The sequence below is a fragment of the Carcharodon carcharias genome, chromosome 26, assembly GCF_017639515.1.
Source record: "Carcharodon carcharias isolate sCarCar2 chromosome 26, sCarCar2.pri, whole genome shotgun sequence".
In the NCBI taxonomy this organism is placed as follows: domain Eukaryota; kingdom Metazoa; phylum Chordata; class Chondrichthyes; order Lamniformes; family Lamnidae; genus Carcharodon; species Carcharodon carcharias.
Genome location: NC_054492.1, coordinates 29,903,110 through 29,918,994, shown reverse-complemented (window position 1 = coordinate 29,918,994; position 15,885 = coordinate 29,903,110). Strand labels below are relative to the sequence as shown.

At 42.3% G+C, this 15,885-nt stretch overlaps 1 protein-coding gene across 8 annotated transcripts in view; it reads right to left on the bottom strand.

The window, feature by feature from the left end:
- Positions 1-15,885, bottom strand: part of LOC121269805 (D-glucuronyl C5-epimerase-like) — a 115,274-nt gene that overhangs the window by 34,345 nt on the left and 65,044 nt on the right. For all 8 annotated transcript variants that reach the window (XM_041174752.1, XM_041174751.1, XM_041174753.1 and 5 more), the window contains one exon: positions 7,013-7,638. In XM_041174752.1, the coding sequence (XP_041030686.1) occupies positions 7,013-7,625 (613 nt within the window). In that variant the 5' untranslated portion in view covers positions 7,626-7,638. The remainder of the gene's footprint in view (positions 1-7,012; positions 7,639-15,885) is intronic.

Here is a 15,885-nt window from a genome sequence, read left to right as displayed (position 1 = left end):
TAAAATATTAAATTATTGGTGCTACTATTCCTTTAATATGTTTTTGTTTTCCACTTCTTTTGATTACACTTGTGTGAAACACAATTCAATGTTAAATACATCACAGAAATGCAAGTAGTTTTACTTGCTTAAAAAAATGTCTTTGTTTAAAAATTGAAAAGTAGTGTGTGTAAATGGAGAAACTGGAGTTCGATACATAATTTGAGCTGAAACATCTTGGGTGATTGAGCACCTCAGAGATCAATGAAACACCATCATCCTAGCAGCCTTCCTAAATAAAAAAAAAAACCATTCAGTACCAGCCATTGATCAATTGTTAGCACTCTTGCCTTGTAGGTTCCAAGTTCAAGTCCCATTCCAGGCCTTGAGCGGAAAAATAAAAGCCAGTCCTTCGGTGCAGGACTGAGGCAGTGCTGTCCATTGTTGGATGTGCAGTCTTTTGGGTGAGATGTTAAACCAAGGCCCCGACTGTGTGTGGATGCAAAGGATTCTGGCACTATTTTGAAGAGGAGCATGGGAGTTATTCCTGATGTTCTGGCCAATATGTACCCCTTAAATAAATTTCACAAAAACTTATAAAATTCTAACAGGGCTCAACAGACTGGATGTTTCCCCTGGTCGGGAAGTTGAGAACCAGGGGCCACAGTCTCAGGATATGGGGCAGGCCATTTTGGACTAAAATTAGGAAAAATTTCTTCACTTAGGGTGGCCAATCTGTGGAATTCTCTACCAAAGAAGGCTGTGGAGGCTGGATCACTGAGTATATTCAAGAAAGAAATTGACAAATTTTTGGATATTAGGGACATCAAGGGGTATGGAGAGAGAGAGGGAATATGGCGCTGAGATAGAGGATCAGCCATGATCATATTGAATGGCGGAGCAGGCTCAAAGGGCAGAATGGCCTACTGATTTCTATGTTTCTAAAACAGATTAGCAGGTCATTATCACATTGCTGTTTGTGGGAATTTGTTGTGCGCACACTGGTTGCTGTATTTCCAATATTGCAACAGTGAGGGAGGGCACCTCAGAAATAACGTTGGTATGGAGCTGACATGCACCATGACAACCCGCAGCCAAAAAGTGCTGTAGGGCTGTCTAATAAGGGCCAAATGGCAGCTCTGTCCCTCATTGGGGCAGATGTCACGTCCTCTGGACTGCCAGCCAATCTGATTGGCCAGCAGCTCCATCAGTCCTATCAGCACCAGGAAGGTGTCAGTGGCAACTGCTGGGATGGCAGAAGGAGAAGATGATCAAGGCTCCCTGGAGAAGCCAAGTCCGGGGTCTTGGGCCAGGAGGATTTGGGTAGGTTAGGGAAAGGGACGGGGAGAAAGAGGTTGGGTTTAAGGGAGTGAGCAGTAAGAAGGAATGGGGGGAGGGGGGTGGTTCAACCTACATGGGGCCACCCCATGATTGGCAAAGGGGAGCCCCTGAAGAACGACCCCCTTTCTCCCCTCCCTTCAAACATTTCCCCCTTCTCCCTTTCTTGCCCTACTGCCCACAAACTTTTTATGGCATGAGCAATGTATTATCACTGTCAATTGTCTTGATAACAAGCCTAATTGGCCCTTGATTTTTTCATTTAAGTATGGCAAATGGGCTGCTGATTTCGTATCATGGGCGAGAGCTCAGGGATGGGCGGGTAGGTGGTGGGATAGGTGCTTACTCTTTTTTACGTGACCACCCTTTGTGGGAAACACACCCACCCGGGGGCACATAAATTCAGCCCTGTATCAAAAGTACTTTATTGGCTGTAGAGCACATGGGGACACTTGGTAGTCATGAAAAGCACTATATAATTGTAAGTTTTTCTTTTTTTTTTTACATGTTTGACACTATTCTAGTGCACCAATAAATTAACCATATTCCATTTTAATTTTAGTGAGGTACAAATAACATTTCGATAAAGTCAAAATACTGCAGATGCTGGAAATCTGAAACAAAAACAAAAAATGCTGGAAAACAACTCTGAAGAGTCATACAAACTCGAAACATTAATTCTGTCTTTCTCTCCACAAATGCTGTCAGACCCACAAATAACATTTCATTTGTCTTGACCATTCTGAACATTCATTTCCAGACAGAAAATTTTAGGGTGAGAAAATGGCATGTAGCATCTTGAAACTTGGCCCTCTAGTATCTTGGCTGTTGCACAATTACATCCAGCTACATTCTGAACATCTATATTTTTTTGTCTTAATTACCTTGCCTGGAAGATAATTCTAAAAATTGATCATATTCCTTCACATCTGTTTTATGTTCACTATTCATTTTGACAAATTTATATCCTATATCCTTCTTGTCTGGATTGCTTCCCATCCCCCTTTAAAGCACCATTTTTCTACAGTAGCAAGTCTGAGCTAAGTTTTCTTCACAGCATATCCCTTTTACACTTGGGATCAGTACTGTCCCTCTCCAAAATAAATTGTCTTTGCAAAATGGTGACCAATGCCAAACTCAGTTCTCCGAGCATGGCTGAACTAAGTCATTGTAAACCCTTACTAAAACCGCTGAAAGCCTGTATTCCACTGTTCTGGGGTATGTATTTCAGCATTTCAAAGCTTTTAAAATTGCTTTACCATAATGTCTAATGAATGAAAAGGAGGAATCTATTCCTCTCAGCTTCCTTTCAAAGTCTCTCTATCTCCAAGTACTTTATGAAAGGAATTGAATTTGATGCATTTTTGACCAGCATGCAGTACTGTACATTTATCAAATTTAAAGTTAATTTGCCATTTCTATGCACACAAATGTGAAAATCTTCAATAACTTTTGCTGCATCCTCAGTTTCCACTACTTTGTCAACATAAGTGGTGTCAGCATCTTTGACAGATTTCTGTTGGTGTCAGTATCAAAGTCATGAATTTAGATCAAAAGCAGTGCTCTAAGCACTGATGGCTCTAAGACTCAACAGCTCTCACACAATTAATTATTCCATTTTATGAGTACTTAATCTCCTAATTTTTTTTTAAAAATCAACTTATTTTGGTTTCATGTCCTACACAGGATTCCTGTCATTCTGTGTAATTAAGAGTCTTTCATTGGGAATTTAGTTAAAAGCTTTTGGGAATTCCCAAATAAATTACATCATAGGGAATTATGCTGCCTACCTCATTTGTAATGGCCTTAAAAAAAGTTTGCCAGGAACAAATTTCCCCCTTCTAAATCCAAACTATTTATCAAGCTATGTTACATGAGTGCTCCTCCAGAACACCAACCAAGCAACAGTCCCCATAGCATAACCATTATTGTATAAGATAGATAATAGGCATGCAATTGCTTGGGTCAGATTTGTTTTCCCTCTTTAAAATACATAGCTGTTATATTCCTCACTTCCCTTTATGCAGAAATTTATCAGTGCAGAATATTTTCTCCATGAGAATAGCCAAATGCCTTCTAAATGTCCTTCCCAGTCTTCAAAACCCTTGTCTATTTGCCATTTGCCTCTAGGGCTTGGACAGTCTCAATGCCCTTTACATTTATCTTCTTTCATACAGACTTCAAGAATCTCTATTACTTGCTAGCAAGTAGTGTTTTGTTTGAAAGTATTAACCATTTTTCTTCAGTTGCTGCATGATTCTAACAACAAAATGGTCAGGTTAATCAATGTAAAATATAGCCTGAAGTTTTAATCACAGACCACTCGGGAAAACTTCTGTTTCCATGGCAAGTTTCAATATTTCCATTCACTGCCATGGTTCTCAATACCCTATAACTGAGATCTATGCCGAGGGTCACAAGGCACAGTACAATTTAGAGTTACATAAGCTTTTGGGGAATGGGAACAGATAAATGCTTTTTGAAGTAAGTCAGAAAATGCTGGAGATACAATTCAGTTAACATCGGAAAATAGAAAACACAGGTTGGTTCACTTTTTGGATCGAGACCCTTATCAGTTCCAACTGTAACTGAACTTAATTCCTGTCCTTTACTGGTTGCATTTTAAAATGAGTGAACCATGCATTGGGACAACAGATAGGTATGGACACTCAGGGTGATATTTTTCCCTGCAGAGATAAACAGGGCCCCACCAAGATTGATTAGCTGCAAGTTTATCAGGGTATCAGATCAAAGCACTCACTTTAACTTGGATAGGTGGAGAGGCAAGTTGGAAACTCACCTGTTGCTTCAAGGTCCAGACTATTTTAACTCCTGGACCTCATTTAAATCCCACTGAATAACTTCTCACTCAATCTGGATAGAATGTGGCAGTAATTACATAGTGTGGTGGCTGCTTGCTGATAGAAGGGCTGTTGTACATTCAGAAAGAAGGAATCCTGAACATCCTGCTCCTCCTTACTCCAAATAGAAAGTTTAAAAAAACCTTCAAATGTTTGGGGATCTTCTGGCCCTGGATTCTCTTCCTGCTGTCTTCATCTAACAGGGAAGCCACAGCAGCTTCCCGTTTCAGGTCACCAATTAAAATTATAGTCAGGTCCCAAAGTTGTCACAGCAGCTGTGGAGAGGAATATGGTTAACGTTTTGAGTCAGTATGACTCTTCATCAGATGAAGAGTCATACGAACTCGAAACATTAACTGTATTCCTCTCCGCAGATGCTGTTAGACCTGAGTTTTTCCAGCTATTTTTGTTTTTGTTTCAGATTTCCAGCATCTGCAGTATTTTGCTTTTACCCAAAGTCATCAGGCCCTGATATGCATATGTAAGGAAGGACCCTGCCAGCAATGGGCAGGTGTCCCATTCGGCTGCTCAGTAGAGGTTAAAATTCTAAACAGTGGTTCCTGGCAGCTTTCCAACAAGAAAGGAATCTGGGTGAAATTAACTGTCCAACTGCTTAGTTTCCAATGGGTAGGTAGGGTTAAAATTATTTCAGGTGGACTGCCATTAGGAGTTTGCTTATTTTAGATATAGAAATCAGATATTGGGGTTTTCTGAATTTATGCACAAAAAATAAACTTCTGTGCATTTACAGATATTTGTCTTGTGGAAATATAAACATTGTAAGCCTAAAAAATAACTAACTAATGGCTTACTACATTTATCCAGACCAGGGAAGAAGTAAGAACAATTACAGTAAACCCAAGTACTCTTGGATTAAATGGTGTGTATTGGCTAGGAATCTGGTTCCTTATTCTTCCAATCCAGAGATCCTTCCTGGAAGCGTACATGCGGAGTTGGAGATGAGGGCTGGAACATACTAGCCTATGGGGTCCCACTAAGCAGAATAGCCTGTTGACAATTGCTGCCAAGGCTCATGCTTGAATAATGTCCATTTGCATAAGGTCTTGGAGGGCATCTGTAGCACCACACCCCAACAAAATCTTAACACCTTTAGAAAACGAGGGAAGAAAATCATAGTGGAGTGGGGAAAGTGGGTGAGGCTAGCCAAGTGATTTGATCCACGAAGATCATACAGAGAATAACTTACACAAAAATTTAGTTACAGCTTTATTGTAATGAAAATATGCATTTTCTTCCTGTCATTTACAAGTACATTCATCACAATATTTGTATTGTTCAAGTGTAAACATTTTGTTGGAGGATTTCACGCATGAGCAACTTAGGCCAACAATCATTTTCTGTTCTATTACATAAAGACTTTTTTCACCTCTGAATCAAATCATAAACTCTATCAAAATGTCAAGTGCCTGGAAGCATTACATTCCAATCTTATGATTAAGATATTGATATTATATATGAGCATCATTTTACAGGCTGCACAAATTGACTGTTTTCCTACATTACAACACCTGACTACACTTCAAAAATACTTTGTTGGATACAAAACAGTTTGCAAGTCCTTTCTTTTCTTAAGCTCCAAACTCTGTTAGACACTTCCAATACATTCCAGCCAGCCATTATTATATTTGTATACCTACACCACAGTGCAGTGGTTCAAGAAGGCAGTTCACCACCAGCTTCTCAAGGGCAGTTAGGGGTGGGCAATAAATGCTGGCCCAGCTAACGATGTCCACATCACATGAATAAAAAAAAACATTCTCCTGACCACGCAAGTCGTCATGTATTGTCAAAAAATAAATCAGAGCCATACATAGAATTTATTCATAAATGTAACTACATCATAAGGAAGCCTTTTGAAGCTATACTCAGACACAACACCAACTGCATACTTACAAATGTTCAAATTGGCAGCTAGAACATTTAATATTCTGTAATTTTGAAAAGACAATTACATGAAGTACAAAGTATGTCAACATGGAGTTTACTTCCAACACCATGATTCTGCGTGCATGAAAAAATTCAATGTTTTAAGAAAATAGCAAGTGGGTGGAATTCTTTTCCCCATCTGCACAAAGACACAAAAATACAAGGATTAAGAGTAGGCCATTCAACCCCTTGAGCTTGCTCTGCCATTCAATAAGATCATGGGTGGTCTGATTGTGGCCTCACCTCCACTTTCCTGTCTGTCCTTAATAACCTGTGGTTCCCTTGTCGGTCAAAAATCTAACTCAGCTTTGAATATATTCAATGACTCAAACTCTATTGCTCTCTGGGTTAGAGAATTCCACAGGCTAACGAACCCCAGAGATGAAATTTCTCCTCAGCTCAGTCTTAAATGGGAGGCACCTAATTTTTAAACTGTATCCCCTAGTACCAGTCTCTGCAACAAGGGAAAACATTGTCTCAGCATCCACCATGTGAGGTCCCCTTAGGATCTTACAAGAAAACTTCTCATTCTCATTCTTCAAAAGTCAAATGAAACAGGCCCAAACTCACAAAATAACCCCTTCATTCCAGGAATCAGTCGAATGAGCCTTCTCTGAACTGCTTCTAATACAATTACATTCTTTCTTAAGGAGACCAAAACTATACACAGTAATCCAGAGGTGGTAAAACACGAGGTTTAAAAAATTAGAGGTGGTCAGCTTCTTGAACAAGCTAGGATAATGTAAAAAAATGTTCCTTTTTAATGTATACTGAAGAGCACTCTGAACTGGAGGCATAATATTGATGACAAAATGAGTGCAATTCCTATTCAGGGTGGGGAAAGAGAAGAAAGGTTAGTGTAAAAAATTTTGTATAGCAAGACCAACCTTCAATGCCGCTGATGCACTTCACACGGTCTCGAACTTCCACATTGTAGCCTTCAAAGGACATGAATACCCCATCTGGCCGGTAAGTGCCCCGCGGGGTATATACTTTTGAATAACTGTGGGAAAACTCAAATCTGTCATAGCCGTCATACTGGGCAACCTTTCCATAAACATCAAAATATTTTTCAATCCAGGTGAAAGGCAGATAAACTTCATTGCCTTCCTTCCGTCCTTTTATAGTATAGTCATCATTTATTAAGCAATCCATCTCCTCATATTTAAGACCCAACAGTTTGTTGGCATTGTTATTTAGAAGATTGGCTACAGGCGGAGCTTTCTGCTGTTCCTGATGGGATGCATCTGCTGACGGTTGTTTTGGTAGGGACTTTCCCACTTGTAAAAGGCTATTTACAACATTGTTACCTTCAGAGTCAACTCCCTGCTTTTCCAAACCTCCTTCTCTGAACAGGTCCTCCAAATGGCCCAGGTCTCTTGGAAATTGGATTGCCTTATCACTGGAGCACTTGTTCCACAAAAGTACAGTGACCAATGTAAAGAGAGCACAGATGATAATAAGAGTCTTGTAGTTAACTCGAGCTGCCAAGCACCGCATATTCACATCATACCTAGATAAAACAAAACAAAATACAATCAACTAATCCAGTATCAGCCTATAGTGTTTCAGAATTTAATAACTTCTTGATGGATCCTTTTTTAATAAAGAAGTGTTAGAACTTTAGTACGCAAGATATGCTTTCAAAATTACAATAATCTGGAGGTAGTGCTTCCTTAAAAGGATAAGATACTACAATAATTTGAGTGTTCATTACAAAATCATATCTACATTTCCAGAAGCTGGGCACAGAAACACAATATTACTGCATGAACTTGATGGTTAACACCATACCACAGCTCCATGGAAAACAGACAATCAGCAATGGGCCCAAACCAAATGATGAAGAGTCACATTTCTGCATCAACTTTCAAAAAGCGCTGGTAAGATGGCAGCCTAATCACCTTACTAGGAGATAACTGAGGGTTGTGGTGACATCTCGCACTCAATGCAACAAATGTCAGTATTTGGTGGGGTCGGGAATATTTCTTCCATTTTAAGAATTCCCACAGTATGGTACTGTGTTTGTACTATCATTTTTTTTACCTCGCCCCAACGACTTACCTCAGATCAACCTGTCTTCCACCTGCTGAGGAATTTTTTCCCTTTTATCCCCATCGCCATCCTTCTGGGATCTTTTGCAAGACTACCAAATTATGTGAGTGATCTGCATCATATCCTCACGTTCACAAGAAACTGGGATAAAGATTGATGAGGTTATGTTAGAACTGTATAAAATACCAGTTCAGCCTCAACTAGAGTGGGGAATGGCACTAGGTGCATTGGTCAGAGATGACAATCTGAACGGCCTTCTTCTGTGCTGTAATCATTCTGTGAATCTGTAAATCTTACTTCATGTTGGACACTTAAAGCTTGGTGTGTATAAATAACCCAAAATCTTGCATAATTATATACAATATGTACATGCCAGACAGACAGGAGGGTAATTCTACTGTAGGTAATTTGTCAAATATTACCTTAAAGCAGCTTCAACGCATACAACACACAGATTTTGACAATTCAAACCAAAGTAGTAGACAGCCATCAATTATTCTTCCCAGAACCTGATCAAGTGTTCTTCCTCAAAGGCCACAAAACATGCAAATTACGGCTGCTAACAATACTGATACAGTTTCTTCAAATATCTGAATGCCACAATTTGAATTACAAAAGCATGGATTTGAATGGTTTCTGCTAACTGTGATTAAAGCCTGTAATTATCTCCACAAGACACTAGGTTTAAACATATACAAATCCCTGCATAAAAACAGGGTTTCTTGATGAGAACCATCACAATTTTATCAGCTTACACCACCCCTACTTCAGAAGAAATGATCACTGAGCACTTGTATTCAGTAAATAAAAACTTAAAACTGATAGGGACATGTACAGTACTTTGGTACACAATGCTGCCATATCCACCAGGAGTTGTTTGGAAAAATCAGTGACACAGAACTACAATGTATAAGCATCAAAATGTTGCTTTAGAAGCTTAGGAACAAATAGGAAAGACCCAACTTTGATCAGCAATCTATGTTCCTCATCTCAGCTAATGTTGTGATAGGGTGCCACAGTTGGCCTCAGTGCCTCAAGGTTACAGATTGGAAATAATCAGCATTTTTCATCTGCGATCCAGTGCCTCCTATTGGAAATATGTCCTTATGAACACCGGAGTAAAAAAGACACATGGAGGGAAAAAAATAAGATAGGATTAGGCTGGCAGCAAAGTCTTTTGCTACCAAGTATCTGGCACAGATTAATTAAAAGGTAACTTGTGCAAGGTATCAGAGGGCAACCAGTGCGCAGGAAACCGTAGCTCTGCGAAGAGGCAATGGTTCAAAAAGGGGAGTAAAATGGCAAATTGTACTTCATATGATAGTGTTACATTTAGTGTAAAAAAACAATACAACAGAAAATTAAATGTTTGATCTATCAAAGTTGAGTAAATCTGCTTTATCGTATTGAGTCATTTACTTCTTACAAACAATAAAGCAGGTTTACTCAGCTTTGATAGATCAGACATCTAATTTTTTTTAAATCAAAGCTATTATTAATATTTCTTCATAAGCATTTGTAGCTGGTCAATGACATAGGGCGGAATTGTCCAGACCTGTTGGTGGCAAGCGTTATGGTGGATGTGAGCAGACAATATGGCGGGAAGGTCAAAAATTGGTTTCATGTCATCATGAAACACATTTGCAATTGCTGCTCCATCGGTCAATGGCAAGCCGCGTTTCTCACTGCCAGACATTGGGGACTTTTGTTTTAATACAAGCCCAGCTCATTGGAATCATCCCCACACTGTCCCACAGTTCTGTTGAAGGGTCATGAGCACTCGAAACGTCAACTGTGCTCTTCTCCGCCGATGCTACCAGACCTGCTGAGTTTTTCCAGGTATTTCTGTTTCTGTTTTGGATTTCCAGCATCCGCAGTTTTTTGTTTTTATTTATATTCATAAGGCATGCACCTGATAAGCTGCACTTTGAGGGGACTTCAGAGGTGAGTGCACAGTAACATTGCGAGGCATTCAAGGGTTGAGGTGAACCTGGGGGGGGGGGGGGGGGGGGGGCAGCACTCTGAGCGAGGAGCAGCACCTGAGGAATAAGAGGCAACTGGGGTCCCCATACATGCCGAAGAGCCACAGCGAGCCATCTCTGGGCCGGCGCCTAGCGAGACCCAGGATCTATAGACACCACCTTTCATTCCTGCAGATGACTGAGAACTAGTGTCACTGAAGACTGCGCATGTTTAGGGAACTGGTCAGTCACATTTTCCACCTGCTGCAGGATTTGGTGCCACGGGGACATGGAGTGCATCCACTGCCAGTGGTCATGAAGTGAACGCAGCACTCAATTTATATGCTCCCTTCAGGGATCCACAAGTGGCCTCTGTGGGATATCGCAAGCCTCCACCCACAAGGTTCATCCATCTTTGCAAAGGCATACAACTTTGTGCATTTTACCAAGGACCAGGAAAGCCAGGATGCAAGAACGCTTAGATTTGCCCAGATCTCAGGTTTCACACAGAGAATGATGAAACTCTTGACGCCTGCCCACAACATTCTGGCAACAATGACAAGCACTCTTGAGGTGAGCATGCAGGCATCACTAACGTGTCCAGTGAGCATGAAGCTGGACCACAGCTGTAGTGTGCCACCGGCTGCGTTCACGTGGCGCTCAGATCTCCGTAGCAACGTGTGGTCAACTATGTCAATCGCAAGGGCTTCCACTCGCTGAATATTCAGCTGGTGTGCGACCACCACAAATGAACCCTGCATGTCTGCACACAGCTCCCAGGGAGTGTGCACAACTCCTACATTCTCAGTGGGTCTCACATCTCTGGCATCTCCCAGGATCTAGAGAGGCTTCAGCGTTGGCTCCTCGGGGACAAGGGGCTACCCACAGAGGACAAGGCTGATGACACCTGTGCGGAGGCCTCAGGAGTGCAGCAGAGGGAAGTTACAATGAGGCTTATGCTACAACTTGCACCTTGATGAAGCAAACCATCAGAATGTTGAAAATGAGATTCCGGTGCCTGGACCTATCTGGTGGAGCCCTGCAATACAGTCCACAGAGGGCGTCAAGCATTGTTGTCACTTGCTGCGCCCTTCACAACCTGGTGTTGCAACAGGGAGACGAGCTGGCTGAGGAGGAAATGGAGGAGCTGGATGCCTCCTCTAAATGAGTACATCGCATGGGATGAGGATGAGAAGGTTCTCGAAGGGGAGGATGCTGGCGATGAGGCCATTACACTAGCCAGACGAGGCATGCATACTCGGGAGGCCCTCACAGCTACTAGATTAGTGTAAGATGATGACAACACACAGTGAGACATCATAGATCCTTACATTTCATCTGTGAACATTTAACTCCAGTCTTGCTTATGGCAGTGCATATAACCTCTGTGATAAGGCTCCTGTCGTGGAGATGCAGCAGAGGCCCTAATAGTCGTTCGATTCCAGGAGGATGACAACATGCAGTGAGGATGCTCCATAGATCTTCACATAGCCTCTGTGAACATCTGACTCCTGTCTGGCTGAGGGCAGCTTGCTTGTACTCTGTGTCCAAGGTCCTATCATGGAGACGCAGCCGTGAAGCTTTAAATGTACCTGATCCTTTGTCTGCCTTCAGCACCTGACCCCTTCAGGAGCACAGTGTCACTGGTCATAGATGAAGAGATGGGGGCTCAGCCCCACCTCAAAAAGATGTTGAGTGCACACATACAGAATGATGGAACTCTGGAACATCAGCCCATGACATTCTGGCAGCAATGACAAGCACCATCAAGGTGCAGACACCACTAACATATCCAGTGAATGTGAAGCCAGATCATCACTTTGGTCTGAAGTTTATGCACTGCACAGGGAAGAGGCCCTGGACTGGGACACTTGCTTTTATCTTGTGTAGGAACCAAGGTTTCACATCTGAGTGACAAGAACAATGCTCATCATAACAAGGCGCTATTCTTGGGAGTTTGTTTACAATAGTGAACGATATGTACATGTGATTAACACCTGTGCTCAGATTGCTCAACTACGTCTCTTAACCTTCCTAACCCTGCTGCTACGTCTTGATGCTCCCCTGACATCCACAGCAAAAGTGGAGACAGCCTGCTGACTGTTATGTCCCATCTGTGATGACTTTAGTGAGTGTCCTCTAGAGGGCTGAGACCTGAAGGGCCCCAGTCTGATTTTGGGGTCCTGCTGATTAGCAGTGACACTCTCTTCGGCCTGTGGACCTGGAGCTTTTGGGGGTCATAGGGAGAGGGGATTTGGATGGGCCAGACACTCCGAGTCACCTGGGTGGATGGCCCCAGGGTGTGCACCTGTTGATCTTCCTCCCTATGGGTGCTTGAAGGGCTCTGGTTGACTCCTTGAGGAGAAGGGGAAGCTGGAGCGAGAGTGCGCTGCCCCGCACCCCCTCACGCATTGACACTGTTGGAGGCCAACTGTGGCCTCAGCAATGGAGTTCAGTCTGATGTCCTGGACCAAGGTTTCCATGGCAGCCACTATCCTACCAGTGTTGACCTTGGCACGTTGGCATGCTGGCGCTATCACCTGAGACTGAAGGTGGATGGACTCTTCCATTGTGCCTTGAAATTTGAGGAATGCGGCAGACATCCCTTCCTGATGTTCCTGAGCTTGCCTTCGAAGCTCCATCAACTGAGGTATGGCAGAGTCTAGAGGCTTCTCATCTGACTCGGATCAGCAGATTTTTGACCTCCAGCAGTCCTCAGTGTGCCGAAAACCTGGGAAGCTCTTGCCTCTGCCTGATGTGGATCAAACAGTGTGATGTGGTCACCAGATTATGACTCCAAGGCTACTCTAGAATTTTACCCAGAGGTGGTGTCTCACTCTGTTGGAGGGTGTGGGTGAGCACTGTGATGGATGTTTAGTGAGGGTTTCAGCAGATTCCTTTTTCAAAGGTGCCTGCGATGCTTGAGTCAAGGACCTGGGTCGTGGACTCCCTTGGCTGTTTCCCAGATGTTCCTGCGAAAGCAAGAGAGATAATTAATGCATGGCAGTGGCCTGTGAAACAGGACACATCATTTCACAGCATTGTTGACCGATGGATGCTGCACTGCTGGATCCTCACTTGGTAGAATAATACTAACCTCACCGTCATCACCGGAACGGTCCAGATCATCATTGACTGGCCAGCGATATGACTCTATTGTCAAAGTCCGTTAGAACCTTGAGGTCAGGCATTCTTCCAACAGTCTGTGACCTCTCGCTCTTGCTGTGTCAGCTTATCCTGCATGAACACAGAGAGGGTGTAAGTCAGGTGTCCACCTGGCCAGATGATAAGGATGCCTGGCGTGTGGGTGGTGAGTAGTGCCATGGATGAAAGGAGGACAATAAAGGTGTGTGTGATGTCCCTTGAACTGGCAGTGAATGAGATCCCTGTGAACATGCGATTGGTATGAGAGTTGAGTGTGATGAGAAGAGTGACTTACCCTCGCGGAACAGAGATGATCATTCACCCTCTTTTGGCACTGGGTGGCTGTCCTCTTTTGCAGGGCGATGGTTACTGACCAGCACTGCCCCTGCCTCCCAAGCCAGATTGGTGATGTTGCTGCCCCTCCTGCAACCAGAGCAGGGGTAGAGAACATGATGGTGGGCCTCCGCAGCATCCAAAAGGTGTTCCAAGGATGTGTCACTAAATTGGGAGGCTGCAGTATTCTTGCCTTTCAGGGCCTTGTCTTCTGCGCAGCAGTCCTGAACTGGAAGCACTAAGTGGTGTGCGTGTGGCTGCACTTTAAATATGGGTGTCCGGTGTGAGAAAGTGACGAGGTGATGGCGTGGTGGGTGAATGACAGCCTGCCTGCCATCGAAGCAGCATGCTTCCCAGGAATGCATGATTAATGAGGCAGGATTCAGACAATACCGCAGGAAAAGCTGCCACTGCAGCTGGCGGGTAAAACGTTCTTTTTCCCGCCAGCTACCGCACTTAGTGCAAATCTGGGACGATTCCACCCATAGTCTCTTGGGTTTTTGAATGGCCAGAGAAACAAGTCTTAATGGGGTATGTACATTACCTAAGCAAGAATTCTTACCATTGCTTGGTCACAACTATGTGAAGAGTGGGACTTAGAGGAGTTCCTTTATTTCTCAATGTCTAATTACTCACGATGAGAAAGTCTGCAAGAGACTGGAATTGGAACTAGCTATAATCAGCAAGCTACGCTGCTTGAACTTTCATTTAAAATGAGTTAAGGGATATTGAACCAATAAATTGTTTTACAACACTTCAGAAAGATACAATCAATTATTTCAAACAATTGTATGTATGATTGCATTCCTCTCCACAAGCACCATGCAATCAAAATGTACAAAGCTTTATGAAGAATGAATTGTTTTTCTCATGTATGTTAAAAAAGTTTGTTATTACTGGTTACCAGGAGAAAAAGCTTATCCTTTGGGGGGTGCTGACCTACAGAGATAAGAGCCTGTTATGTCAAATATGTTGGCTAGAATATCTGATGGTGGTAATGACCAACTGTTCTCTGCCTCTAGCTTGCTTGACAGAAATAAATACTGGATCCTTCTCCCAGTATGACTACAGATTACAGATGAGCAAATCTATTTCATCTATCTGGTAGAGCCTATTGTCACCCTACTGGAGCTTCCAGCTGTTTTGTTGATGATTTCAGGCTTTTGCTTCTATTTCTCCAATTTGGAAGTTTATTCCTCCTGAAGAATTTCTTAACATGTGTGCTAAAATTACATTTTACTCGTTTGAACCCAAGCCCCCTAGATTACTTCTACAGTTTAATTTTCAGAGCACAGGTTTTGTAATGCAAACTTGGCTTACTGATGTTTTGAGCCACATTCATGGACAAGAAAGCAAAGCTGACTGCAAAAACCTTTGAGGAAGCAATTGCCATCTGTAAAAGCCCAAAACACATGCACAAAAAAGCTAATCTCAGTCAAGAGAGCTCATTAAACCATACGTTATAACAAAACACTTAGCTAGCCTGGAACAGTGTCATAACAAAAGCTGCAATGCATCACTTAAGAAAACAAAATAATTCACATCAATACGCTCCCAACATCACCAGGCAGTATATAGCAACACCTTCATTTTGGAGAAATTAGTAACCATTTCTCCCTGCATCCCAACCCCCCACAAGAAAAATCAATTCGAAATAAGCCTCCACAGATTTCACATACAAATCTATTTATTCCATGGGAACAGATGTTGGTTTTATTGCTTGTCCAAGCAATTATTCACTCAAGCACTATATATATATATATATATATATATGAAACACTAAACCACTTTAGTACATTATCACAGTACTTAAGATGTCAGTAGCAAACAGCATTCCAGAACCAGTTTAAAGCCCTTAGGTAATTTATGCATTTTTTCTCAAAAAAGTATAATAGTGAAGTTTCATATGACATTTAAATGCTATAATTACAGTAGCAAATAAAAATATTTGGCAGCATCAATGGAATAACAGGCTCCAGTGATGTCCCAGTGGATAAGTGTACTGTCTGGTGTGGAATTGCTCTATATAGGCCTGGAAATTTCAAAAATAAAAACAGAAAATGCTGTAAACACTCAGGTCAGGCAGCATCTGTGGAGAGAGAAACAGAGTTACTACTTCAGGTCAAGGATCTTTCATCAGAACTGTTCTGTTAACTCTGTTTCTCTCTCCATAGATGCTGCCTGACCTGAGAGTTTTCAGCTTTCTGTTTTTATTTCAGATTCCAGCATCCACAGTGTTATATATTGTTGTATTATTGTAGTAACTG